Source organism: Etheostoma cragini, chromosome 16, assembly GCF_013103735.1.
Source record: "Etheostoma cragini isolate CJK2018 chromosome 16, CSU_Ecrag_1.0, whole genome shotgun sequence".
In the NCBI taxonomy this organism is placed as follows: Eukaryota; Metazoa; Chordata; class Actinopteri; order Perciformes; family Percidae; genus Etheostoma; species Etheostoma cragini.
In genome coordinates, this window is record NC_048422.1 from 4,955,059 (window position 1) to 4,982,792 (window position 27,734).

Sequence of the window (27,734 nt, forward strand, 5' to 3'; positions counted from 1 at the left end):
CTCTAGGAACCACCAGTAACCCTGCATTCTGGGAGCGTAGTGCTCTTGTAGGGTTGTAAGGTATTATGAGCTCTTTAATGGAGCCTGACCATGAAGAGCTTTGTAGGTGAGAAGAAGGATTTTAAATTTTATTCTAAATTTTACAGGAAGCCAATGCAGAGAAGCTAAAACAGGAGAAATGTGATCTTTTCCTGGTTCCTGTCAGAACAGGTGCCGCAGCATTCTGGATCAGCTGAAGAGTCCTTATGGACTTTTCCGAGCAGCCTGATAACATGAATTGCAGTAATCCAACCTAGAAGTAACAAATGATCATCATTTTTAGACAGGATATTCCTGATTTTTGCAATATTACGTAAGTGAAAAAAGGCGATCCTTGAAATTTGCTTTAAGTGGGAATTAAAGGACATGTCTTGGTCAAAGATAACTACAAGATTCCTCACAGTGGTGCTGGAGGCCAGGGAGATGCCATCCAGAGTAACTATATCTTTGGATAATGCGTCACGGAGGTGCTTGGGTCCGAGAGCAATAACTTCAGTTTTATCTGAGTTTAACATTAGAAAATTACAGGTCATCCAGGTTTTAATATCCTGAAGGCACGTTTGAAGTTTAGCTAACTGATTAGTTTCATCCGGCTTGATTGATAGATATAACTGAGTATCATCTGCATAACAATGAAAGTTTATGGAGTGTTTCCTAATAATACTGCCTAAAGGAAGCATATATAAAGTTAACAGGATTGGACCTGCATTGTCCTGCACACCATCGTTACTAAGCGCAATGTCCCTCTCTGTGCTGACAATGATGCACCTGAGCCCCTTGGAGACCCTAACCAACTCCTGCATTCTGCAAGAACGAGCAAACAGGACGTGCAACAAGGGACGCAATAGTTAGACACTATTTCTGATTTGGATTTGTTTTGGATTTCAAAAATCAGTGATTGCCATTCTTTGCATTTTTTTGTTATTCTGTAATCATTGCATGCATCACTAATAAATATTCTAAAAACAAAAATATTTTGGATTGTGATGAATATATAGGCCTATATATATATATATATATATATATCAATTATTGACAGAACAAAATTCATTGTTTTTGGTCAATTTTGACCGCTGTTTGGGGGATTATTTTATGAGGCCAAACTCTTTCTACTTCGCTGTAGGCCTATACTGAAAGGCTGATTATGTTAAAGCCTACCTAATCACTGTAGCCTGACGGATGAACAAATGAAATTAAAACCTTATGAATAAATAGGATATCTTGTAAGATACTGCATGATCCAAATATAGTATTATTTGATACATTTTTAAAGTTTTCATTACATTTTGGGCATGAAATCCACGCTGAGTCCACCCTTCTGATGGGATCAGTTTAATCCAGATTTTTTGGATCAAAGTGATCCAAATCCTACAAAAAAGTTCTGAAAAACCCAAACTAAAGGTTTGATCCAGATCAAAACCAAGATTGGATTATGTTATCTAATCCGATTATGTAATCCGAATTTTTGTTTGAAAAACCCATTTTCAACATTTGATCCAATCCGTTATCCAAAATCCTAGTGGATTACTTTTGAAAAACTGGGCCCAGGAAATACTTAAATATAAATCTGAAAAAGAAAAAAACACTGCTGTTTGTGAAAAAATTTCTGAATATCAAAGTTCTTTTTTCAAAGCAATGCTCCTTTTTAGTCCTGGTGATTTTCTGTGTTACGCCACATGAGCAGACATTAGCGTAGTGAAATAATTTGTTTTCTCTTTGGACTTTCAATTTAACCTATAAATAAATATATCTTTCATAAATATGTGGATTAACATACAAACCTTACATTAGATAGCAAGTTTAGCACTAACAAGTTAGTTATGAATGCAGATATATAAATGCAGTCCATTAACATCTACGAGAGAGTATCACAGCAACACACCATTATAGTTTGAGAAGTAAATTGGCACATTTGCCTGACTCACGCCAAATTCCAAGCGGGGGTGTTGCAGCAAAGCTGGAATAAACACAAGAACACACTGAAATATAACAATGTCAAAGAGTTTCTCTGAACAAAAGCTGTAGTTTATTTAGAAAATAAACTCCAGAACTTTGTTGTGTTTTATAAGATTACTAGATAAAAACTAGAATCATTTTGTAATTTGTTACCTCAACATCCCCAAAAATGACATCAACAGAATGTTGCAGATAGAATGTTCTACCTTTGCTAACATGTCACATTACAGGAACATTTCTAAAACCTGTACAGTCCTGAGGCCTCAATAAAATAACATGTTTGTCCTTTGTTACTTGTTGTAAGATTGTAAGAATGTTTAAAAAACAAACAAAATTGTGATTCGTTATACTTCAACAAAATCTGCAAAACCATTTCAGGATGTTGCAAGCAGACTTTTGTCAACATCACACTACACGTTTTACAAAAACCGTTGGGTCCTAAGGCCTCAATAACATACTCAAAACGTTTTCAGAATGTGTCATTGAAATTGTTAATTTTGGTATGAGTAATATTGTAAGATGTTTTATAAAAGAACATTTTGTCATCTTCCACAAAACCCACAAAACATTATCAGAAGGTTGCAGAAATATACATTCCACTTTTGTTAACATGTCACATTACAGGAACCTTTTATAAAAACTGTAAGGCCTCATTAACATACTCAAAACATTTTCAGAATGTGTCACTGAAAATGTTCTTCTGTTATTATGTAACATTGTCCGGATGTTTTACAAAACAACTTTCTATTTTGCAATCCTCAACAACACCCCCAAAACATCATCAGAAGTTTGCAGAAAGAACTTTCCACCTTTGTTAACATGTCACCGTCTTTCATCTGAAGCCTTATAACATCCTCAAAACATTTTCCTAATGTTTCTTTGAGAATGTTCTTCCTTTGTTATTATGTAACAGTTTAAATGTTATGTCTATAGTTTAACATTTAACGTTATAAGAACATTTAAAATTATTTTGAACATATTCATGTTCTGTGACTATCAGATTACGTTTCCTTTAAAACATTATGGGTAATGTGGGTAATGTTAGCCAATGTTTTGGGAACATTCCCTGCTAGCTGGGCATCCAGCACAGAAAGCCATGAGCCAATGTCCTGGTATCCACTTTTGCCCACCTCTCTCTCTCCATTTTTGGTTTCCGAGCAGATGACAGAGATTATTCTGGGCTGGAAGAAGTTTCCCACGGCAAAAGATAAGGTCTCTGGTCAGAGAGACACACCCTACACACACACACACACACACACACACACAGACACACACACACACACAGTACAAGGGTTTGAGCCTAGTTTCTTTTTTACTGTAAGGGTTAATTTTTACTTCTTAGTCTAGCTTATTAGCCTTTGGTAGTTTGGTAGCTTTGAGGTAGGTGGGCATGGTTTCAGGAACCAGGCTTCATTAAGTCCACCTTAGCTCCACTACGCTCGACCTCCATGCACATCGTCAGCACTGCCGAGATTGTGATGCCATCGGGAGCCAGTTTATATTTTACACAGTCTATGATGTAAACATGTTTATTTATGCTGTAAAGTTGGCCATTTTTAACAAGGGTGTCTATAGGTTTTGAGTTGCTTGAGTTCTATCTGTAGAAAATGTCACAGTTTTTACAGTTTTTGCAGAATTTCCAATAGTTGTTCTTTTTCTGGGATTTTGTGGGATTATTTTGTGTCTCTGGTGCTTCCACACCCATACAAACTTGGAAAAAAACTATCCATGCTGTTTTGAGTGGGATATGGTTTCTGAATGTCCACTGTCCTCAGTATCCGGGTGAGCTGTTCAAAATCTGCACGGCTTTCTACGTAACTAGCCGAGATGAGGTGGCTAACCCGAGCACATGTTAGCGCCAGTGTGCTAGCTAGTTCTCAATTGCAAAACACTGCTACAATACACACTAATTGACCCTACTCTCCAAAGGAACTACGTCATGTCCCTGTTCTGCCTGTATTCCACAAGTGCCCATCATCTAGAAGTCTCACAGCTAATCCTGCCTTGAACTGACCAAAGTTGGAGAAAGAGCTATCTAGCTGATCTTACCTACCTACTGTGTATGTGCGACCCGCAACACAGATAGTATAGAAGTAAGATGTCTCACTCTGTAGCTAAAACAAATTTGATGTCTCACTCTGTAGCTTAAACAAAGACACACAGCTCTGCAGCAATGTGCAGTACAACAAAAATATTGTATTTTTTGAAAATGAAACCATGGAAACTTATTGTGGTACAACTTCAAAATCCAATTATGAACGTGAAAATGAGCGGAATATGGGCACTTTGAGATATTTTACTTAAAACTAAACATGTCAACCTCATGGTGGCACTACAGGAAAGTTCAGGGGAGCAAAAAGTCGATGGGAATTGTGCATGTGGTCAACATGGATATCTTTACCAACTTTTTCATTTTTTTCTCGGAACCAAAAATGTTAATGTGGTGGTACAGAAAAAAAACAGGATTTCCAAAGTCTGGGTACCATGATTATTTCATTATTTGATTTCTAGCAAGTAATCAAGTAATCAATCAATATAAAAGTAAGTAGTTCAATTTATCAAGTAACTTCCAACGCTCATCAGTGCTTCCTAACCTTTGTCGATGTGTCTGCTCTTGCTTTTGGACTCCAGTCTGTCCAGCAGTGATCTACTGTAACAATCAATAATAGTCAGCTCATTGTTCACTGTAGAAGCACATGCTGCATCATGAGATGTCTTTCTCCCCGCGGCTTCAAAATCTGCTCAATTATCCACTGTTTCCAGCAACTCTCTCTCTAACTTGTTTACTGTGTGTCCTCCCTCTTCTTCCTCCCTCCATCCTCTCCTTCTCACTGTTCTGCTCCTCCTTCCTTCCTCTCTCACCTATTCTCTATTTTATTTTCATTTCACGGCTGTTAGACAGTAAAGGCAATATTGTGAAGTTAAATCTTTCTCGTCCATCTGACTTTTTTATCATCCCTTTCCTTAAGCTATCTCACTATTTCTTCTCTACCATCTCTCTATCAGTCTTCCAGTTGCTTTACTCATCAGTATCTCCCGCCTAACTACTCTTATCTACCTCCGTCATCCCTCCCTTTTTTGCTACTCATTCTTTCTCAGTATCTTGTACCCTATCTCCCTCCCCCCCTTTCTCTCTCAATCTCTCTCTCTTTCTCTCTCTCTCTCTTCAGACTCTCAGTGTCTTTCACTCACACACCACAACAACTACCATCCCAACCAAGCCTGGCCAAGGATGTTTACTTCTTGCTTTTATCATATGGCCTAATGACGTTTAATTGCTTTATTTAACAAGCTCAGGGACGAGGACCAACGCAATGCGGCTCAATCCAACCGGCCAGCCCCAGACTTGAACTGGAGCAGAGAGACATATCAAAGGGTGATAGAGATGGGTAGTGGCAAGTCTTTGCAATGGAGCTTTGAAGGAAAAGAGGAATAGAGTAGCATAGGTTGGTTGCGTTAGTCTACAACTTTTCTAAAGGAGATACAGCAGGTAATGGACTGCAGCTTTAGAGAAACATTTTTCTTTGAAAGAGAGGTTTAATTTGTGTAGGGTTTGAGTAAAAGCAGAGTAGAAGCAGGTAGAAGAACAAAGGTTTCTAGATTAAAGATTAAAAAGACAGCTGAAGGTCCAAGTGGCGTAGACAGTTCAGTGGAATGGAGCAGAGCAGATTTCATGAAAGGACAAATATTTTGGAAGTTCTCTTGTACGTATGTAAGGCAACAGTTAAGTAGAGTTTACTTGAAATGAGAAAGTAGGTAAGTAAGTAAGTAGAATCCAAACAAAAATACCAGAGTAAAGGGTTTACAATTAGAATTTTCTGGGATTTTCTAAAAGTAGACTCAAACAATTGGACAAGAAGGGTACAGCTTTAAAAAAAAAGTAGTAGAGTAGAAAAAACAATAAAGTGGACTTTCAATAGAAGCCATGGAGCTGCTGGAAGTGTTCTACCGCCGGAAGCTCCGGAAGAAACCAAAGAAAGTTGAGCTGGGCCGGTCGGATGGGGCACTGTGTCGATCACCATCACAGGCCAGCGTCAACGGCCTGGCGTCCGGCCTCATCTCCAAAGTCCTCAGATTCACCTCCAGGTAAAACAGGTCACAAGTTTAGTTTTTATTAATCAGGAACACATTTAGAACTCTTAGAATTCTAATTTAGGTTTGTTCATGTCAAGATCAGAGTTTTGTCAAAAGAGGCCTGTGTCAGTTTTCTAAATAGTTTTCTCTAGAGAAAAAGCAAATTAGTTGATGGGACTGTGTAGCTGCATAGCCAATTGTTGCTGGAGTAATGGAGTCTGACTTTAGACCCAATATTTTCATCATGACTTGACTCTAAAGGAGAACACCACCTTAATTATTATATTTATTTATTAATTATTCTAAAATTTCCTTTGAGATGAATAAATTATCTATCCGTCTGTCTATCTATCTATCTATCTATCTATCTAATTAGGAATTACAATATTATTATTAGGCCAAGGAAAGTTCAGTTGTGATTATGAGCTACCCTTTCTCAAAGCCAGAACCTGGAGCTGCTTCATAGACATAAACAGGAAGCTGATTTGTATAAATACTCCACCAATGTCATTGAATTTAAAGTCTTTGGAGCAGTTCCAGAAGTTAAATTTAATTGGCATCACCATTTTGAGTTTTAGCAACTTAGCACTTTGGATTTGGGAGAGAGTTGTTCATCTTTGCAAATATTATTTGACTGTCTTAAGCCGTATGAATCACAGATCCCCTTTTATAGCCGGAAATGTGTACCTTCTCCTCCAGATGTTTTTAACAAATTTCAAAAGAGAAAGACAAATTATTGGCAACAACGTTGTACCAATCATTAAAATACATGCATGGTACTAATTAACTTAAGCTGAATAACCAATCAGATTCTCACGCCAAAGTAGACCCCAAGGCAGATTCCAAATGTTGCATTGGCCAAAAAAAAGGCAGATGAGGGTCAAACAGTAGCGACGGTGCACACCGCAAACTCTAGGACAATGTACGCTCACCCAACTTGGACCAACGCCCGACAATTTCCTTGGTGTGTCAGGGCCTTAATAAACGTGTTTATGTGTAAGGCAAGGCAGCTTTACTTGTATGGCACATTTCAGCAACAGGACAATTCAGAGTGAAAAAACAGTTTTAAAAGAAACTGTTAAAAAATAAAAACAGATAAAACACAGAAGAAACAGTTAAAAATAAAAAAAAATAAAAACAGATAAAACACAGTACTAAAAGTTACAGTGCAGGATAAGAAATTAAACATTAAAGAAATTAACATAATTTAAAGAAAGGCAAAATCAAAAAGAAGGGTCTTCCGCCTTGATTTAAAAGAACTGACTGTAGCAGCGGATCTGCAGTTTTCTGGAAGTTTGTTCCAGATATGACGAGCATAGAAACTGAACGCCGCTTCCCCCTGTTTAGTTCTGACTCTGGAGACAGAAAGCAGACCTGTCCCAGATGACCTGAGAGGTCTGGGGGGGTCATAGTGTAGTAGCAGATCAGAAATGTATTTAGTGATTTATAAACTAGCAAAAGTACTTTGAAATAAATTCTTTGAGGTACAGGAAGCCAGTGTAAAGACTTCAGAACTGGAGTGATGTGATCCACTCTCTTGGTCTTAGTGAGGACTCGAGCAGCAGCGTTCTGAATCAGCTGCAGCTGATCAGGGAGACCTGTAAAGACACCGTTACAATAGTCAATTCTACTGAAGATGAAAGCATGGACCATTTTTTCCAAATCTTGTTGACACATAAGTCCTTTAACCCTTGATATATTCTTGAGGGTGATAATAGGCTGTATTTGTATCTGTCTTAATGTGGCTGTTAAAATTCAGGTCAGAGTCCATGACTACATCAAGATTTCTGGCTTTGTCTGTTGTTTTTAACATAGTTGATTGAAGCTGAGCGCAGACTTTTAATCGTTCCTCTTTAGTTCCAAAAACAACTACCTCAGTTTTTCTTTCTTTCAATTTTAGAAAGTTCTGGCACGTCCAGCTGTTAATTTGTCCAATGCACTTAGTCAGTTTTTGTATTGGACTATAGTCCCCTGGCAATAAGGTTATGTAAATTTGTGTGTTGTCCGCATAACTATGGTAACTTCATTTTCCAATCGGTCTTGTAATATGTCATGGTCAACCGTGTCAAATGCAGCACTGAGATCAAGTAATACTAACTACTACTAAACTTTGCCATTATCTGTGTTAAGGAGGATGTCATTAAAGACTTTAACAAGAGCTGTCTCAGTGCTGTGGTTTGGTCGGAAACCCGACTGAAAGGTATCAAAACTGTTGTTTAGTTACAAGAAATGGTTGAGTTGTTGAAAAAACGCTTTTTCAATGATTTTACTTCAAAGCGGAAGGTTTGATATTGGCCTATAGTTCCTCATTAGTGACTTGTCTAGACTGTTCTTTTTTAAGAGTGGCTTGATTACTGCAGTTTTCAGGGTCTGTGGAAAGATACCTGAAAGAAGAGACGTGTTCTACAAACTGTAGAAGATCAGAAGCCAAACAATTTGAAACATTTTTGAAGACACCCGTTTATCAAGGCAACAGGAGGAGGTTTTCATATGGTGTATAATGTCCTCAAGGTTTTTACGGTTAATCGCATAAAATTCTGTCATATTGGAATTAGTTTTGCTTGAACACTGTGACAACACATATCCTGTACTTGAAATGGAGGCACTGACTGTTTTTCTAATCTTCTGATTTTTGTCTTTGAAGAAGGAGGCAAAGTCATAGCAGGCCTTGGTAGATTAAAGTTCAGATGCTACTGGTACTGGAGGGTTTGTTAACCTATCGACAGTTGCAAACAAAGCATGTGACTTATTATTGTAAAACCAATTATTTATTTGTGTTCCGAAATACTCATCGGACTGGTGAAATTTAGAGATTTCAGGACGTTAAAATAAATTTGTGAAATGTATAACATTGGTATTGTATTTATGACTTGGTTGTGACATTTAAGACTTGATATGACATGCTACCTTTGTTTGGACACAACCTCACTGACTTTTGAATGGAGGGCAAAGGCAAGACATTTATTTGCATTGGTGTGGTTTGAGACCCAAAAAACACTCCCACAGGAGTGTAAGGTTATAGGAGTGCCAGATTTCCATGTAAAGAGTTAAATTGGGCTGGTGAATTGGTCAAACAACCACAGGACCTTCACCCAGATGTGTGGTGTTTGAGTCCTGTTTGAAATTAAAAGTAAGTGGTGATGGGTTTTTTAACATTGTTAAAAGACGTGTTTAAAACTCCAATCTTTACATTCAAACTGCAACCGACACTCTCTCGTTTACCATGAGGATGGAAAACGCTGCTGCGGGTCGTATTAGAGGGCATTAACAAATGACCCATGTCGTTGTATAATTTAAAAGATTTGTTGTGTGGTCCAGGTTTCAGAATTAGACTTGGATTTGGAATTTATACCAAATACCATACTGAACTCAAGCCAGTCCCCCAAGAGCTAATGTAGAGGGTGATTATCTGTACACGGGTAAAGGCCATGATAACGTGTTGAGGTATTCCAGTCACGTCCTGTCATTACGTAGGTTCCTGGGTTACACAACATTCAAGCTTTTATGTCTCTGTCTTCTTCTTACTCGGATACAATCTTTTCCTGTTTATCAGTTGTGTAGATAAATAACCAGCAGCAGAACATGTCAAATAGGACAAAGATGAGGGAAGATTATTGTAACTGCCATACTTTTTGGCATCTCTCTTATCATAACTGGTTAGCACATTTAAAATAATGATGGGGAGGTCACAAAGGTTATCAGTACAAAAAGACAAACCTTCATCCCTGAAATAATATTCTTTTAAAGAAATTAAATTGTTTTTGTATCAGATGAACAAAACACATACTTTTCTATTATATTTTCATTTTATTTTTTAAATGCTGTAAAGTTTTTGTCACCTCCAGCTGATGATTTGCATTTGAAGCCTACCAGGAGGAGGCTTTATGCCCTTTGAGCTACTTGAAGGCTTTTAATTTGAACAGGAAGTATTAAGTTTCATTGGCACTAGCTTAACGTTAATGCAACAACCTGAAAACTGACTGGAAATATTTACTGGATGAAAACAGTATGTGTAGAGAGAAATTAAACTGAGCAAGACTTAAAAACTATTGTGGAAAGCAATCCAAGTGTTCTTGACAGCCATGGCCACGCTTTTAAAGATATGGCGGTGAAGCTAGCAGAAATGGAGGACAGAAACTGAAGATGCAATATTCGCATTGTCTGGTTGAAAGAGGGGTTTGAAGGTTCAAATGCCATCCAGTATCTCTCACGCTCCCTGCCCAAGTGGTTCCCAATTTAGCGGATGTCCATTGAATTTACAGAGATACCCAAAGAAGAATACCACTACTATTTACACGTTGATTTTCATACGTGCTTCGCTACAGCACTAGGCAGGTAATCCTACAAACTGCGTGAAAATCTTCTCTCTTTTTTTTCTCCCCGGATTACAACAAGGATTAGGAGTGAAACGATTGCTGAACATGGGCCATTGGTTTGTCTTGTTCTCTTAATGTGTCCTGGTTTTATTGCACTGTTATCTGATATGATTACAGAGACTGTGTTTCTGAATGCTTTGTCGACCTTGCTAAACGTGGCCTAATCTCCATAGGTTAGCTGGGCCACAGCTAGGCTAGGCTTGCTCGTTATTTTGTGCTTTTTGTTTCTTTATTTTGTTGATGAGAAATTAATTTATTTTGATGTTAATTTAGTGTGAAACCAGTGGCTGTTGCAACCAGGTAATTATGGGCCATGTTCCTTTTTGCTGCCCCATATCCAATCTTGATCACAGACCTACTTTAAGTGTTAGCCTTCTGGCTGTGTTTTCCCACTTTCTCTCGCTTTCCCTTTTGTGTCACTGTCTCATATGTTCTTGTTCTGTGTTTTACATGTTTTGTGTAGCAATATCCATACATACTTTCATTTACAATGCAGTTTTTTTTGTTAATGGGTGATCTTTCATTTTTGGTTTGGAATGGTGGCGGACTGAATGTTCCACATAATGAATGTTCCAATGTTGATATTGCATTATTACAGGAGCAGAGGTGGGTAGTAACAAGTTACATTTACTCCATTACAACTACTCTGTTACAATTAATTGAGTAAGTTAGAAAAAAATATACTTCTAGGAGTAGTTTTAAATCACTTTTACTTTTACTTGAGTAGATTTGTGAAGAAGAAACTGTAATCTTACTCCGCCATATTAGGCAATAATGAGCTTGTTACTTTTTTCTTTTTCCCTTTGGTATTCTATGCGTTATTGTTTATATTCCCCCCTGCATACCCCTCATTTTAACGTTTTATTATGACAGAGAGAGAGAGAGAGAGAGAGAGAGAGAGAGAGAGAGAGAGAGAGAGCGAGAGAGACTTCCGCTAAAAGCTTGACTACGGAACTGTGTTTTACAAATCAATCGTTGGTCTGCAGTCTCGTCACGCGACCATACTCAATCTTAGCGGCGGGACAGGTTAGCTTTACAGTCGTGGCCAAACAAAAATGTCAGAATCAACCGTCGCCAAGGCAACTCAGACGAGGAGGAACACCTCCTTCCTTATTACATACTTACTATTACATCATGCGGCGTCTTCTGTGTCGACCAAAACAAACGAACATGTCATCCAAAAACTCAACATCTAACTTGAGGAAACATGTAGCGGTAATTTTTTTGTTTTTGCTGTGGATAGATAAGACACATTTGATGTGTTAAGTCTCTTCACTTAAGCTATTTTGTAATTAATGAATACATTTTAATTTATTTTATTGATTATATGAAGTATAATTTGCCTGTCTGGTTGATGCTTGTGTAAAAAAATAAATCAGATGTTAATCAACAGTTAGTACTTGAGTCGTTTGTTAATCAAGCACTTTTTTACTCTTACCCAAGTAGTAATTTGGATGACTACTTTTACTTTTACTTGAGTCATATTATTCTGAAGTAACAGTAATTTTACTTGAGTACAATTTTTGGCTACTCTACCCACCTCTGTACAGGAGACACATTTTGCTGCAGGTGGATACTGGCCGTTTAATCAGTAGATTCTATCATACAATTTCCTCCTCAGCGAGTTCTAAAACAAAAGGAGTAGCCCTTGTTGCCAAACTGAATCTCCCACTTAAAGTGTTGTCCTCTTGGTCAGATGATACAGGCAGGATTGTGATCTCCACAATAGAATTTGGTGCCAGAAAAATTGCACTTGTGTCAACTTATGTGCCAAATGTTTTTGATAGCAATTTCTATAATACGCTCACCAATCAAATGCTGGAGTTAACTTTCTGTTCTTTTATTGTTGGTGTAAATTTCAATGCTGCGTGGAACCCAAATATTGATCGGTCGAATGCAAATGCCACTGGGGACCAGACTCAGGCCACAAATGCTCTCAAGTCATGAGCCAGCAGTTTGGGGATTATAGATATTTGGCATGCAGTTAATCCTTCACAAAGATTATTCCTTTTTCTTAGGTAGACATAAATCTTTTTCCAGAATAGATTTTCTTTTTGCATCCCCTCAATTATTTCATTCAATTGATAAGGCAGTGTTACTTCCAATGGCATTGTCTGACCAGAAAGGGGTCCTTTGCGTTTCACCCTGAAACCTTGACTTGTCCATGACTTGTCGATTTGTACATGGGCCCTTTTCTTTTTGGAAGTCATATATACTGTATATTTGGAGCTTTCTACAGCTTGCATAAATGTAGCGCCACAAAAGACTTTGGACTCTTGGCCTAACATTGCTGAATCCTTAAAATCCTAGAATCCTCTGTTTTTATATGTTTCATTGGTAAGCTGCAGACTCCATTCCTACTGTGGGTTTTCCTCCTCTCCATCTTTTCAGTCTATTAATTGCCCCCCTACTTAAGGGTCAGACAATGAACAGAGGTCGTAGGCAGTTTGAATTAATTTTTTTACAGATGTTAAAAATTACAAGTTGGAAAAATACTATTAAAATGTCTATAGAATCTTTTTAAGCCACTTCTGCAACATATTTCACTTACCGGGTCCATTTGTATAGTCAGTACATATTTTCTAGACATATATTTCTACCACAATTTGGCAAAAAAAGACGTCATGTTGTGTTGTGTCATGTTTGTTTGTGTGCGTGTATGTGTTTGTGTGTGTGTGTGAGCTTTAAATGTATATCATTTAATTTTAATTTTTCTGTCTATCTGTGGATGGCTTTTGTCACTGCGATAGAGTCACAACCATGCAAAGTGCAATCGCAAAACTTTGCAGGTGTTTAGTTGAGATCAAAATGAAGGCAAAGTTCAAACAAGGCATGTGTACAGAGCAAGGCTTCTTGAGGTAGGAGGTAGGGAGGGGCCATGGCGTTGCAGCTGGTGGGAATGCATGTATACTGACTCTCTTTTTGGATCTATATCCCAACAGACGTAGGGAACCAGCATCTCGTCCTCACTCATGGCATTCAACAAAGCTCAGTGAAGGTCAGCAGCAGTCGGATCAGAGAGGGATGGACAAGATGAGCAGCGCCTGGCACCAAAACTACCACACGAGGTCAGTGCTCAAGAAACAGATCTGACAATAATATTCATAACATTCCTGGGTCTGGCTCGGCTCCTCATTTTTATTCTACCTTTGGATCAATTTTTCAGTAGTCAGCATGGCAAAATATAATGTATATATATAATATGTGTGAATTTCTAAAAACTCAATCAGGATGATTTCTGTGTTCTATGATATCTTCTTTTATACCAACCCGTTCTTACTCCCAACTCGTCACATACTGACACTTGGTCGGTAGCTTTCCAGGCTCAAAATCCCATGCATGTAACTCTGCAGTTACATTTTTAATGCCCCTCACCAGATGACAATAAAATAACAATCCACTGCAAAAGGACATAATGAAGTAAGTGATTTATAGCCTTGATTTTCCTGAGGAATTAATAATCAGTTGTGGTTTGACATAATGATATAATGATACCAAACAAACAGTGTTGATTACCAGACTTGGCCACTCATGGTTACTCTTACACAAGCCAGCTTATTTAATCTTTTTCTTAAATATTCACAGTGTTTGTATAACACTAATACATTTTTCTTTTTACTAGGACAGGAATTTGTTGCACGGGGACCACAGATGGATCACTTTAATGAGATTTTGTCTAAATAGTATACCAAATGTCAGTTTGTAACAACACTGATCTAAAACTTCAAATTGGAGGAGGTCCATAATGTGGTTTAAAGAGAGATGAGAATATGAATTATAACACATTAAAATATAGTAGTTGATTAAATATGATTATTGATTGGCCACATTGAAGACTAAAGCTGTAACCCTGGCAGTACTTCTATTTTTGTGAGGCCCAATTAGAGGGGGGACTATTTTAGAAACATTTTAGGAAAATTACAACATTTTGGTGAGGAGCTCCAAAGGGTAATTCATATTTTTAGTATTTTCAACCTGAACAGAAAAAACTAAATAACCTTTAAAGGAAATAAAAATACTTTTAAAAAGTATGGACGTTTTTGGAAAGTGAAGATTTAAAAAATATGTATATTTTTTAAATAAAGACATTTTGAAACGTGACATTATTTAACATTAAAAAACGTTTTTTAGCAGAGAGGACATTTTTGGAAAGTGATCTGTTGTTTCAAGTCAAAGCTCCGGTTAGATGATATGTGCTGCAGTCATGATAATGAGAAAAGTTTACATACAAACAATAATGTGTGTTCCAAGTTACAGTATCTTCAGTGATATATCCAGTCGTCCCAGTTGCAAGAACATGTAAATACATGTTTCTATTGTTTCAGTGCCTGTTGTGTTTTTTGTGGAGCTGTTGGGCAGCAGGTTTATGTCATCAGAGGAAGTTACATCACTGTTACTGTTAAACAGCAGCGAAGTGCAAATAAGAAACCTCTGTGTGTGAAATGGCTGGATAGGCCAATGACGTCGATGCCAGCAGAAATGGGCATTCCTGATGCCCTTCCCCCTTACCTCTAACAGTTTGTCGGATAATTTGTGCAGATCTGCTTTAATGCTCTACCTGGAATTAGGAAACAGACGGCAGAAAGTCAAACAGAGAAGGACAGTACGGCTGACAGAAAGAGATGGATGCTGACACAAAAGTTAGACTCTTACTGACACAGATAAAGAAAAATGCAGACAGAGACAGACAGACAGACAGAGAGTGTCCCATTTTCCAGAGCAGTACAGTAATTGCATTGTATTCAGTTGAAGGACTTGGTGGGTCAAATTGTAAAGTACACACACACACACAGTCGTGTCTGCCTATCTTAGTGGGGACCAGTCATTTACATAATGCATTCCCTAGCCCCTTACCCTAACCTTAACCATCAAACCTTAATGCCTAACCTTAACCCTCACCCTAACCCTAACCATAACCTAACTCTAACCCTACTCCTAAAACCAAGTCTTAGTCCTCAAAAAGCCCTTTAACGTTAAGGGGACCAGCATTTTGGTCCCCACAAAGCAGTCAGGTCCCCATAAGTATACTGTTTTCACAGTTTTTGGTCCCCACAAATGTAGCTATACCTAGACCACACACACACACACACACACACACACACACACACATTTACATTCCATTTAGTTATCTAGAGTGGGTGACTGCAGATTCAGCAGCGCATCACCAACTTTACAATCAATAGTTAACAATTAAAAATCGTTTCAGATATGTACCTGGTTATGTAATTGTTCTGACAATGATGTAACATGTTGCTCTTATGTCTGAGTACACCCCAACGGCAATCTGACGAGGTCAGACCTGTAATATTTCACGTTATAACAGCACAAGTCTCAATTGATGTCACATTGATGTAAAGACTACAGCAGTGAAAGGTAAAATATATAGTTTATTGCACATCTTGTTCTGCCTTCTTAAAAGTACTGAATCAATCATCTAACAGTATTGTTATCCAATTGTTAATTCTTCGACTTTCTTTGGTTGCCTCTAACTTCTGCATATTTTCAGCTACATAAAAACATTCAAATATCAAAACATTCAAGGTTCAGCTTTAAGCACATAATGGGACTTCTTCAACTTTTGTTTCTGCTATTTATACTATTTATTCTTTTTTATGCTTAAAATTTAAGCTTTTTTGAATTTTTATTTTACATTAAAGTCAATGGAGCAATCTTTAAATCCTCTTCAGGCTTCTTCCTTTTTGAAATGCTACCCCTGTGCGCCCAGATACAGTAGCTCTGTTGGTAGAGCAGGCGCCTATGTACAGAGGCTTACTCCTCAATGCAGCCAGACCGGGTTTGACTCCGACCTGCGGCCCTTTGCTGCTTGTCATCCCCACCTCTCTTTCCCCTTTCATGTCTTCAGCTGTCCTTTCAAAATTAGAGACCGGAAATTCTCCAAAAAAAACCAATCTTGAAATGCTACTCCTCCCACATACATTTAGATGTGATTCAAACTTTTCTAAACCTGTTTAGAAAACCTTTAGCTATTACAGTTGTCTTCAGCTTAATTATATCTTTTACAGTTTTATCACTGTTTAAGTTTAGTCTTTCATGCAGGCTCTTTCTGTGAATGAGGGCTGTGAATGAAGCTTGCCTAGACCCACTCTCAACTTACAAGTGAGAAGAGTCTGGTATCAACCAGGCTACATTTAAGCAATGAGACTTAAGTTTTGGAATTATCTGCCTCAAAGCAACACAATGTCCTCTTCTTATCATCCAAAGCAATGTTATTTCACTTTATCCACCATTGTTTTAAACTGTGATATCATTTTTCTCTCATTTCTTTCACTGTATCCACACAAATAACATGTTTACAGATTTAGAAAAGTCTTGGGATGCTCAAAGTGAAGAGATTTCAGGAAACTAGCAGTGTGCCGCCAATCATTCTCTGAGATTCTAGATATCCCAGGTGTCACTAAACTATCACTATGACAACCAGCTTACAGGCTACCTGCTGTTTTCTCAACCAATACACAGCACTTTCCTGCACACTGTCTGACTGACTGACTGTATGCCCGCCTGCCTGCCTGCCTACCTGTCCGTCTCTCTTTCTGTCGGCATTCAAACCTTAAAATGTTCTACATCGTTCATTCCTTAAAATTTTTATACAACCTATATGTAATAAATATATATCTTTCAAATTTAAGCCAGAAAATGCAGTTTAGCATCAGCTTTTACAAAAACCTTCATACATTGTTGGTATTATTTGACTTTTTAAAGACATTGAACAAGTTCCACTTTTTCCTACAAAGTCACCAACTTCTTACACAAGGAAGCTAGAAATTCAGTGTAGGGACACCTTTTTTTTAGAAAAACTTAAAATATTCCACTCGTTTCATACATGTTTGGTGTTATTTAACATTTCAAAGAAATGTATACTAATTTCAACCATTCCCACTTTTCCAACTTTTCTCACTACTTCACATTCGTCTTTAGCATTAAAGCCCCACAGATATTCATAGAGATATAAATATCTAACAAACACTACACACATAGAATGGCTTTTAAAATGGCAGCAGAAGATTTTAATAAATTAAATTTAGGAGAAAAGATTAAAAGATTCACTGTGAGAGGGGCAAGTGTCCCTTATGCTCAGTATGGTCATAAGTTAAGGCTTCAAGTACAAAATTAGTTTTAAAATGTAGCCTGTGTGAGAACCTTAAACATTGAACAGATGATTATTATTACTTTAAAACTGCCCTGCATTGTGCCCTTTTCGATGTGAAGGATAAATCATAATCACTTTAGTTATGTATTAACTTTTCATCTAGTCCCAACAAACATTTGAAACAATTCATCTAGTACTTTATTATGACCAAATACTAGGAAAACGTGACATTCCTATCAGCCTCAGTTGTACTTTGTGTATAGTGCTAATTGGCAAAGGTTAGCATTCTAACATGCTAAACGAAGTTGGTGGATATAATTAACACTACCTGCTAATTAGCATGTTAGCATTGCCATTTTGTGCACGCTAGAATGCTGATGTTCACTTTAAGCTTATGCACCACTATTTCTTAGTTTATTTAAGTCTACATTGTGACTAAGATTTAGTCACATTGCATGTCTGAGTCTCCTTGATAACAATTTAAATTCTCTGTCTCTGTCTCTCAGTGCCTCGACCACTGACCTGTCTGGCGGGTTTGACTCTGGCGGCAGCTACATGAGAAAGAGTCCGGACCAGTACAGCTCTAGGGGCAGCATGGAGAGCCTGGACCATCCTCTCTCCTCCCATCTTCACTCTGGAGCTAAGCACCCCCACGCCCACAGCGGACCACACCCCGCCTACTCTTCCTGCCACCAGTTGTCCTCTTCCAGGTTCATACAAACACACCCCTCAGCTGTTAATGTCTAAAAGTTTGTGAAATACCAACACAGGTTCAGGTTGGGTCTAACCTAGCTTTGCACAAATACTAGGAGTAAGTGAAAACATCTAGTCAAAATAATCAAAAGAGAAATAACTCCAAAGCTGTCTGGTTTACTTGGTGGTATCTTGTTTTTTAACATCTGTAGAATTGAAATGTAAAATGGAGACATTGTGGTTGTAGCAGCAGTTAGTCTTGAAGTAGTATCAACAACATTTGATTTCCGGGATTGGTCAAGTGCCGTCAGAAATTCTGTCGGCAGAAACCTCGGACCGACCCAGTTCTTTGGGTCTGTCCCTGCCAGTGCGGACACAGACACTGATGTCATGCTCTCAAATCAAAACTCTTGTCATGTTCCAGGTCCTCCAACAGCATTGACCACCTCCACAGCAAGCGAGACTCTGCCTACTCCTCCTTCTCCACCAGCTCAAGCATCCCAGAGTACCTCGCCTCCACCCCTTCTTTCAGTCCAGAGCGTTCATTTTCACTGGAGTCCGTCCCTCAGAGAAGAGGAGAGATTAAGCAGGCTGACATATGTTATGTCCAGACGGTTTACGATGCCCAGCAGGGCCTGTCTCAAGAGCACGAGCTGAGCTCCCCCTCTGTTGCGATGATGCGGACCAGTAATTCCAGAGGTGGGGCAAGGCCAGGGCTAAACCAAGATCGGCAAGGTAAAGTTTCTGCTTCAGGAAGGTTTTTGGGTAAACTAATTTTGTTTTGATGATCATTGCTTTTCTTCGTATAATTGGTTTCAGATTCAGTAGGTGGGGTCTGTCACCATTACAGCAGCAGTGTCAGCAGCAGTAGCGGCAGCAGCAGTGATTGTGTACTGGCATCAAACAGACACAGTGTGGGACCAATATGGGGCCCAGCAGCCAGCCACAGCTCCTACGAAAGCCTTAAGGGGGCACCGGCTCCACCGAGACGCAGTGACAGCTATGCAGCCATCAGGAACCATGAAAGACCAAATTCCTGGTCCAGTCTTGAACACGCCCGGTCCCTACGGTGAGTAGGGTCTGTCAAATCAGAGTGAATATTGAGTCTCAAAAGTCAACCAAGATGCAACAATGATAATGGTGATGAGGCAAAAACAATGGAGTTTGTTTTAATTGTTGAAATATGACGTGCTTGTTTAAAATACTTACTTAAACTACTTAAGCTACTCAAATATTATTCAATCTTTTGTATTTTACTCAGGTCTCTGCAGAAAGGTTCCTGGCATCACTCCAGTGGCCCAGTGACCTCAGGTGCAGGTAATATTTGACTTCTTTAAAATATAGTGTTGCACTGCTTGCTTTTGCAGTTGTGTATTGAGTAGACAATTTGTCCAAGTTCTGCTATCATCATACTCTGCATCACTCTAACTGTAAAAGCACTGACATCATTAATGTGGGTCCAGCTAAAGGCTCCTACGGCGCTGAGGGTCTGCTCCACACAGTGATAGAGAAGAGTCCAGAGAGCAGCCCCACCACAAAGCCCCGCCAGGGTGGAGGCTTTCCCCAGCCTCCTTCCCTTACTGGACCCTCCTCTGAACCTGCAGACCCTATCTCCCAATCTGGCTGGTTCATTCTGCCCACCGGCATGTACCCTGTCCCCCAGCTTGAGCCACACTACGCACAGATGCCCAGCGCCAGCCAAAGGCCAGGCTCCTCGGCAGACTACGACACACTGGCCAAGGATAGCAGCGGACAGCCGCAGTTGCTGCAGGGTGTCAGAGGTAGAAAGGAAGGAGCAACAGAGAAGCAGAGGGATTTCAGGATGTCAGCTACAGAAAACGGATACCAAAACAACACTACTTCTTCACTATACCCCTACTCCTCTTCTACAACATCTGCCTCTACACAGCTTAGGACTCCAGCACACGAGGCAGACAGGTATTTTTGTTTTGATATTTTAACCAACAGCTGTGTAGTGATTGTCATCACTCCATACTTGTGGCTGTAAGAAGTTACTTCTTCTTGACGTTCAAAGCATTTACTTCTTGTTGGTTATTGGCTGGAAAGCTGGAACACTGTGTATGCTTAGTGGTGTAGATGGGCACAGTTTATTATAATTGCCATTTATTGACCCTGGACTGTCCACAGAGATCACGTTTTTTCAGAACGTGGGTTCTGGGGACAGCAGAGTGAGGAGATGTTTGCTGTATGGGACAACAAATGTTGTAGCCCAAACATCACTTGGACCTTTAATGCCATTTGGAGAGGGGTTGCAGGGGCTTTCCAGACACTGATCACATCTGTTGTTATGTACACAATTCTCGGTCATTAATGGTAACTTGGTCTTCTACTTTTATGAGGCCTCAACAAGAAGAGGTTAAGTCCGACCAGACAAGGGACCAGAGGCCCCTAAACTACCAGGGACCTCACGTTCAAAGCTTCCAAGGGTCCCATCTTCATGCAAGCCAGAGACCCCACAGCCAAGTGTTCCAGGAACAGAACCAGGATTTCCACATTCCCCACGCCCAATCAACTGCTGGGCTCAGACCTCCATCCTCACAAGAGTGGGGGGACACCTGCATACCTGACCAGTCCAAGGGAGACAGAAACAGGTACAGTATGGAGGGATGACTGAGTGAATTGATCATAGACTGTATGAAATGTGGACGTAGTCTCTGTGACTTCACCAATGGGTGACAGTCATCTTGGCGGTGGAGCGGGGATGGAGCTAAGGGGTGCCAAATTAAGCCTACAATCTCTGCTCACCTCTTGTGACGGCAGTCACCTGCCAGTAACCCCCCCCCTACAGTTGTCATACAGGGGGAACTAAGCTATGATTCCCTTGGAGCTAGCCTCAACTGGCCATTCAAGCAACTGCTGTTTTTAGCATTTCTGTGTGCTTAAGTGTTCAGCACCAGTACTTGGTGTGGAAATGATTTCACAGCGTTTTCAGATTTCTGATTCTGACTGTCTTTGTAATCCTCATAATGTAATGTAATCAGCATCTCCCCAAAAACATGTCAACAAATGAATAGCGGTGAATGAATGAACGATTTAGTTAATGAGTTTGTCAATCAATCAGTCATCTGCTGATTAAAGTCCTTTAGCAAGTCAAAATCCTCCAGCTTGTCAGAGTGCTTCAACGTGGTCCAAATTTGGTGTTTTACATTCAAGTCATACTACCAGCAGTGTTCAAGACAACGCAGACTCATCTGTTATTTTGGATGACACTAGCTTTGCAGAAAACAACAGAGACATGAGACATACACTCATAGAGTTCCAAAGAGCCACACCTGCTGCTGGAGGGCTCCAGGCAACACAGGGCCGAACCCAGTGCTTTTGCCAGAAAATGGTGAGATTTGAGACCACTGGAGAGGAAGTTGGTTTGAGATTAGTCTTGCATCGCGAGGCCGATTTCCACAGCGCTGTGGTGTGAGGTCTGGCTAATCCACAGATACATTCTGGGATAGAAGAGAACAAAAATTCTCTGGGTTTTTTGCATTTCTTTAAACCAATCACAATTTTCTTGTGCGGCGCTAAGCTCCTGAAGCTCCTGGTGGCTCTGCAAAATAGTATCTGGAACAAATAAGATGCGACATACAACATAAAATTGTTTTTCACACAAAACAATAACGTGAGCTATATAAGTTAGCTGGAAACATTGATAAAGTCCCAGTTATGAAAAAAATGTCTTAAACGTATTCTTTGTGAATCTTTTCTAATCATTGAACAAAAGAACCAAGCAGGCCTGCATTATCCAAGATTTCCTCAGAACTTCTTGCTAGTCTAGTTTTATTCTTCCCAGTAACAATAGGATTTTGAAAACTGCAACACACTTAGAGTGGGAGGTGAGGGGCAAAGCCTTGCAAAGACTTTATCCTAAACTAGTATAACATTAACATTGGGCTACTGGGCCCAGCAACCAGACACATCAACACAAACACATATGCTATTTTGCATGACAAAACATTTCCAACTACAAAAGCTACTTCCTAACAGTAAATGGTTGGTTAGTTCATACAATAGTTGGATATACTGTATGTATCAGGAGAAGTGGCTGATGTCAGTGATTATTCCCCCTCCTTTACAAACTTCTTGTTGTCCTTTCTTCCCTCCCTCACTCCCTCCCTCCAGATCAATGGATCAGGCCAGCATTCATTCAGAGCCAGTGGCATCCACCAGGCTCACCCAGGGAGAATTGCCTCTTACCCACTTACCTGTTCACCCTCAGCCTCAGGATCTACCCCCCTATGCCTCCCAGCATCACCCCCGTCACCTCAGTGACTCAGCAGTTCTGCATTACCAGCACTGGGACCACAAACAGCAGGACAAAGACAGGGAACACCCACTGACCCGTCTGGAGATCGCTCTTGCCGAAGTCCAGCGATGCGCCAGCCCCAACAGTGTCTCCGCAAGTAGCCATGGCAACAGTAGTCTTGGTAATGACAGCCAGGGACCTGTCCGCAGCCTCTCTGTCCTGGAGAAAGTTAGTCGCTTTGAGCGCCAGGAATGCACCGGAAAGCAGGGCAGTCACAGCACCACCACCGTACAAGACAAGGCCACGCATCTAAGGGTAACTCAAACCAACTTTGTTTGGTCACCATGTATTCTTTTGGTGGTTTAACTGTGTGGAGTTTTAAAAACCACACAACAGCCTAGCAGTCCCATTTGCATGTCATCCCAAACTTACCTCCTAAATTTGTTGGCTGTGATACTTCTTCACTGCTTTATGTCTTCTTTTATTGTTGTTCAGATGTTTGATAAAGGCTTCAGCACCCCATGTGGAGCAGATGACCTCAGAAACATGCTTGAGAGAAGCACCAGCAGGGTCAAAGCCCACAGGACTCTTAGCTACAGAGGAGGCAGTAGCGAACATACAAAATACAGGTAGAGTGATCATGGGAAATTAATAAAACTATATATATATATAAATATATAACAAATTATCTCAATAAATGTTGCAATAATAACAACTGTATTTTTAAGGGGTCCAAGCCCGAGACTGTAGGAAACAAGGTAGCAAAGCTACGCGGTTCACACAGCAGGGCTGTGGAACCCTATTGTTTTCGTGAGAATAATTTGTATTATTCTTTTGCCTCTTAAACTCCTGCTACAGCCTAAACTGTACATGGTGGGGGGTGCCATTTTCAGGGCTAGTCCAATACCAAGGACTAAAGACTTTGTTACTGTCTCAAGTAGATTTTTCAGATATTTTTACTTTACTTTACTATTTATTTTTTGGCGACTTTTTACTTTTACTTTTACTTTTACTTACATTTGAACACTAATATCGGTACTTTCTACTCCTTACATTTTACAAAATTGGCTCATAACTTTAGTTTGGTACTAAAGCTCGTCTATCAGGTTTGATTGTGAGTGCATGTAGGAGAATAGCGCAGACACGCGTCGTACTCCAAAAAGAGAAAAAAGTGAGAGAAAAGAAAAAGAGACTAGTTGTCTAGAGGATAACCAGTTGAGATCAATAAATTTCAAATAATTTCACTGGAGTTAGTTAATACCAATACCAATTTTCAAACAATACCAAATTTAATCTAATTGGATCGGAAGCTACACAGACCTCTCACAAAATGAAATTATCTCATCAAATTGTGTTTGATCCTGAAACTCACACACCATATATCCACGCATTCCCAACTGAATCTCCTGAAATGGGCCACGCCGATTTCCGCCTATAGTTTTATGTGTGAAAAATCGAGATTTATCAAAAAACCTACTTCGCCAAACTCCTCAGACCGTGCTACCGATCTGCATGAAACTCGGAACATACATAAAATTAGCTAATAGTTGTCTCTCCCCAGCACAAAGCTTTTTAAGAGCCCTCTTGAAAGTTCAGGTTATTTCCCCATTTTCTAGTGTTTACTGTACATCCAATCTGGCAAACCATTTTTACATGACTTTTTTTCAAATAATGCTTCCCTAGCCATCTCACAAGCCCACTCCATTCAACCATATCAAACGCTTTTTTGCCATCGGAGAAAATAGCAGCTATTGGGGATTGTCTATCAGCTAAAGACCATGCAATATTAATAAGATGCCTGTTAATAAACCCCACCTGATTAGGATGAATTAAAGAGGAAAAAAAACCTTGATCTATTTGCCAACATTTTTGAAATAATCATAATGTATGCATTAGGGAAATTGGGCAGTAATTATTGCAGTCTCTTGGGTCCTTACCTTTTAGAAGGACCAAAGTTATCAAAGCCTGCCTAAATGTTTGTGGAAGTTTACCCTCCTCTACTGCCTCTTTATATACTGTACATCTAACAGAAGTAGAGCCATTTCAGTTGCAAACTCTTTTTGCAAAGCTTTCTGCTGTGAAGCCATCAGTGGGCTTCACCCACAGGCATGGCCCCCATTACCCCTTCAATTTGGCTAGTCTCTCTCAGCTGGGTTCAAAATTCTCCAAATGTCAACTAAGCCTAAAATCTTTGCTGTAGTCCAGAATTGGATCCATTGTCAAAGTAAAATTGCCCCCTAGAACAATATTTTGGTTCCCTGCAGCTTGTAATTTCTATTCTAAATTGATAAATGCCTGATTATCTACATTTGGTGCTTATGTGTTAGTCAGAATTAGTTCTGGCCCTTGTTTTTCAGCCACAATGAAAACTCTTCCAGAATTATCCTTAATTTATTTAATTAATTTAAATTGCAGGTGCTTGCCAATCAGTGTAATGACCCCTCTACTCCTGCTAGACCTGACACTATAAAACACATATCCAACCCATAATCCAAACAATTTTTCAGATTCCACAATAAACATATGTATATGTGCTGTATTTATATAGCGCTTTTCTAGTCTTAACAACTACTCAAAGCGCTTTTACATCATACAGGATACATTCACCAATCACACACATTCATACACTGTGGCCGAGGCTGACACACAAGGTTCCACCTGCTCATCAGATAAACACTCACACACATTTACACTCCAATGCGCAGAATCAGTGGCAACTTGGGGTTCAGTGTCTTGCCCAAGGTCACTTTGATATGGGACTACAGGGCCAGGGATTGAACCCCCAACCTTCCGATTGGCACATAACATATGCGTTTCTTGCACATTTTGTTTTTTTTATAAGACCAAACGTAATCTTCCTACTCTTGATTGGAGAAATGTACAGAGCTTAAGTTAGACAACATAACAAATACACACTCCATGTGTACCAGAAACAGAACAATGCACTGTTCAACTAAACGTAAAAGTTTGTCTTTTCGGTCCGCAACCCGACTAATACAGAAGAAATGTCCAACTAGAATTCCAGCCAGTGTCTCATGTTAGCGCCATATATAAATATATGTATAGATATATAGACATATTCTCGGATATTCTGAGTGGATGCTGGACGGCGGTTCTGTGTGCACGCTCAATCTCAATCTTCCCCTCAGTCCCCAGCAACTCCATAATTAGCTCTCCTGCTTTGTATCTCCACCAGCTGCTAACCTTTTAGATTTTGACATTTTCGGCATCCAGAATGTTTCTCGTCCCTGCTGAGCACAAATATCTCTGGTCAGAATCTTGAAAAGAATAAATACCGCACTATACTATACGGAACTCGTCCTTCACCCAGCTAGTTTGCTATTAGGTCTTGTGACACCCCAGCAACTGTATTTGTGTTTTGAAAAATGTTCGCCTTTCAGGCCAAAAGTTATTTGCATTCACTTTTATTTTGATTCAAATGGTTACCCATTAGTAAAAACATGTTTTGTCCATGTATTGCAACATTTGATTTAAAGTCCTTTTAAATTGGCTGTATTTTCTTCCTAATCTTATTACAAAAGGCATTCAAATTTTTGTGTGGTGTTTAGGGCCCCAGCAGATCCCAGTTCAGCCCTCCAGAGGAGCCGCAGCAGCTTCCAGCTGGACGAATCCAGGGAGGGTGACAGCAGCAAAGACTTCCCCCGGACACAGGACATCCAAGAGATGATGGGCTATATGCAGGACACGTCCTCCAACAGGTCAGAGTCTTTCAAGAGGTCAAAGTCCTCCAATAGGTCAGAGTCCTTTATTATGTCGAGGTCTTCCAACAGGTCAGAGTCTTTCAACAGGTCAGAGTCCTCCAACAGGTCAGAATCCTCCAACAGGTCAGAGTCCTCCAACAGGTCAGAATCCTCCAACAGGTCAGAGTATTCCAACAGGTCAGAGTATTCCAACAGGTCAGAGTCCTCCAACAGTTCAGAATCCTCCAACAGGTCAGAGTATTTAAACAGGTCAGAGTCCTCCAGTAATTCAGAGTCTTTCAATGGGTCACTGTGCTCCATTAGAGTCCTTGAGCGTGTCACAGTACGCCAACAGGTAAAATACTGCAGGTCAGAGTCTTTAAATAGGTCAGAGTATTCCAACAGGTCAGTATTGGGAGTCTCTCTCATACACCCTGACAATTGTCTCTAATCAGATCTTATAGGGACTCTTTAAAAGATGCCCAGTCTAAGGTCCTGCAATCCACCTCCTTCAGACGGAGAGACCTCAGCTCCTCGAGCAGCCCCCCATCTCCTGCAGCTACTCCTCTCATCTACTCATCCAGCAGCAATCAGCCTCCACCTGTCCTTGCCAAGCACCACTCCCTGGAGAGAAAAGGCCCAAAAACCATGCCCAAACCACAGGGCATTGTCATTACTCCACAGTCGCAACCACCGCTCACTTCCCTTCACACCCCAAAGGAGCAGCATGTGGTCAACCCAGAGACTCGAGGCCCAAGCCCCCCAGCCCTTCCCAGCCTCCCACCGGTTGGACCTCCTGCTGTGATGCGGATCTGTGGCCGCAAGCGGCTGACAGTGGACCAGAAGAAGCAATCATACTCTGAGCCAGAGAACATGAACAAGGTTGGGATTTCAGATGCAGAGACAGACGCCCTTTTCAAGCGTGGAGGAGGTAAATAAACTTTAGAAAATGCAGATATAAAAACAGATGTGACCTTACACCCCTCATAGTGTCAACAAACCTCTCCAAATGCCTTCCACAATATCTCAAAATAATCAAGGCAATATTGCAAATATCACATTGACAAAATTGTGGCGGGCTAATTACTTAAAATTGGTATTCTAGATAAACATGTTTGTTTTAGTAGGCTAAGTATCATGCAATTGTATTACTGACTCTGGGCTTCAGTTCTGGCAACAGTATTTAAAATATTGCTAAGAATATCCAGCACAACCAATGCCTTTTTTTATATATAAATAGTAGCATTTCCATCACACAAACACGTTTTAGAATGTTACCAGTTCAGGGCACCACCGGACATCTGCATGGAGGCTGCTCACAAAATACATTATAAATGTCAGTGTGATATTATCTGTTATGGCACATCTAAACATCAAGAGTTGGGTGCCCGGATCGTTTGATTGGTGGAGCGGGCAGCCATGTGCCGAGGTTTGCTCCTCAGCACAACAGGCCCGGGTTTGACTCCGACCAACGTCCCTTTGCTGCATGTCATTCCCCTCCCCTTTCTTGTCTTCAGCTGTCATAAAAT

General features: G+C 39.9%; 1 protein-coding gene across 5 annotated transcripts in view; it reads left to right on the forward strand.

Annotated features, from left to right (window-relative positions):
- shroom3 (shroom family member 3) overlaps window positions 1-27,734 on the forward strand; it is a 118,318-nt gene that overhangs the window by 55,705 nt on the left and 34,879 nt on the right. For 3 of the 5 annotated variants that reach the window (XR_004659802.1, XM_034895498.1, XM_034895500.1), the window contains 11 exons: window positions 13,388-13,513; window positions 18,060-18,263; window positions 18,671-18,981; window positions 19,066-19,315; window positions 19,508-19,563; window positions 19,710-20,184; window positions 20,607-20,858; window positions 22,381-22,819; window positions 23,000-23,133; window positions 26,074-26,223; window positions 26,661-27,136. Coding sequence is in view for 4 of the 5 variants with exons in the window: in XM_034895498.1 (XP_034751389.1) it covers window positions 13,388-13,513; window positions 18,060-18,263; window positions 18,671-18,981; window positions 19,066-19,315; window positions 19,508-19,563; window positions 19,710-20,184; window positions 20,607-20,858; window positions 22,381-22,819; window positions 23,000-23,133; window positions 26,074-26,223; window positions 26,661-27,136 (2,873 nt within the window). In the remaining variant the exon portion in view is untranslated. Of the gene's footprint in view, window positions 1-5,460; window positions 6,082-13,387; window positions 13,514-18,059; window positions 18,264-18,670; window positions 18,982-19,065; window positions 19,316-19,507; window positions 19,564-19,709; window positions 20,185-20,606; window positions 20,859-22,380; window positions 22,820-22,999; window positions 23,134-26,073; window positions 26,224-26,660; window positions 27,137-27,734 lie in introns of those variants that run through there. The other 2 variants (XM_034895501.1, XM_034895499.1) reach the window with 2 other exon arrangements.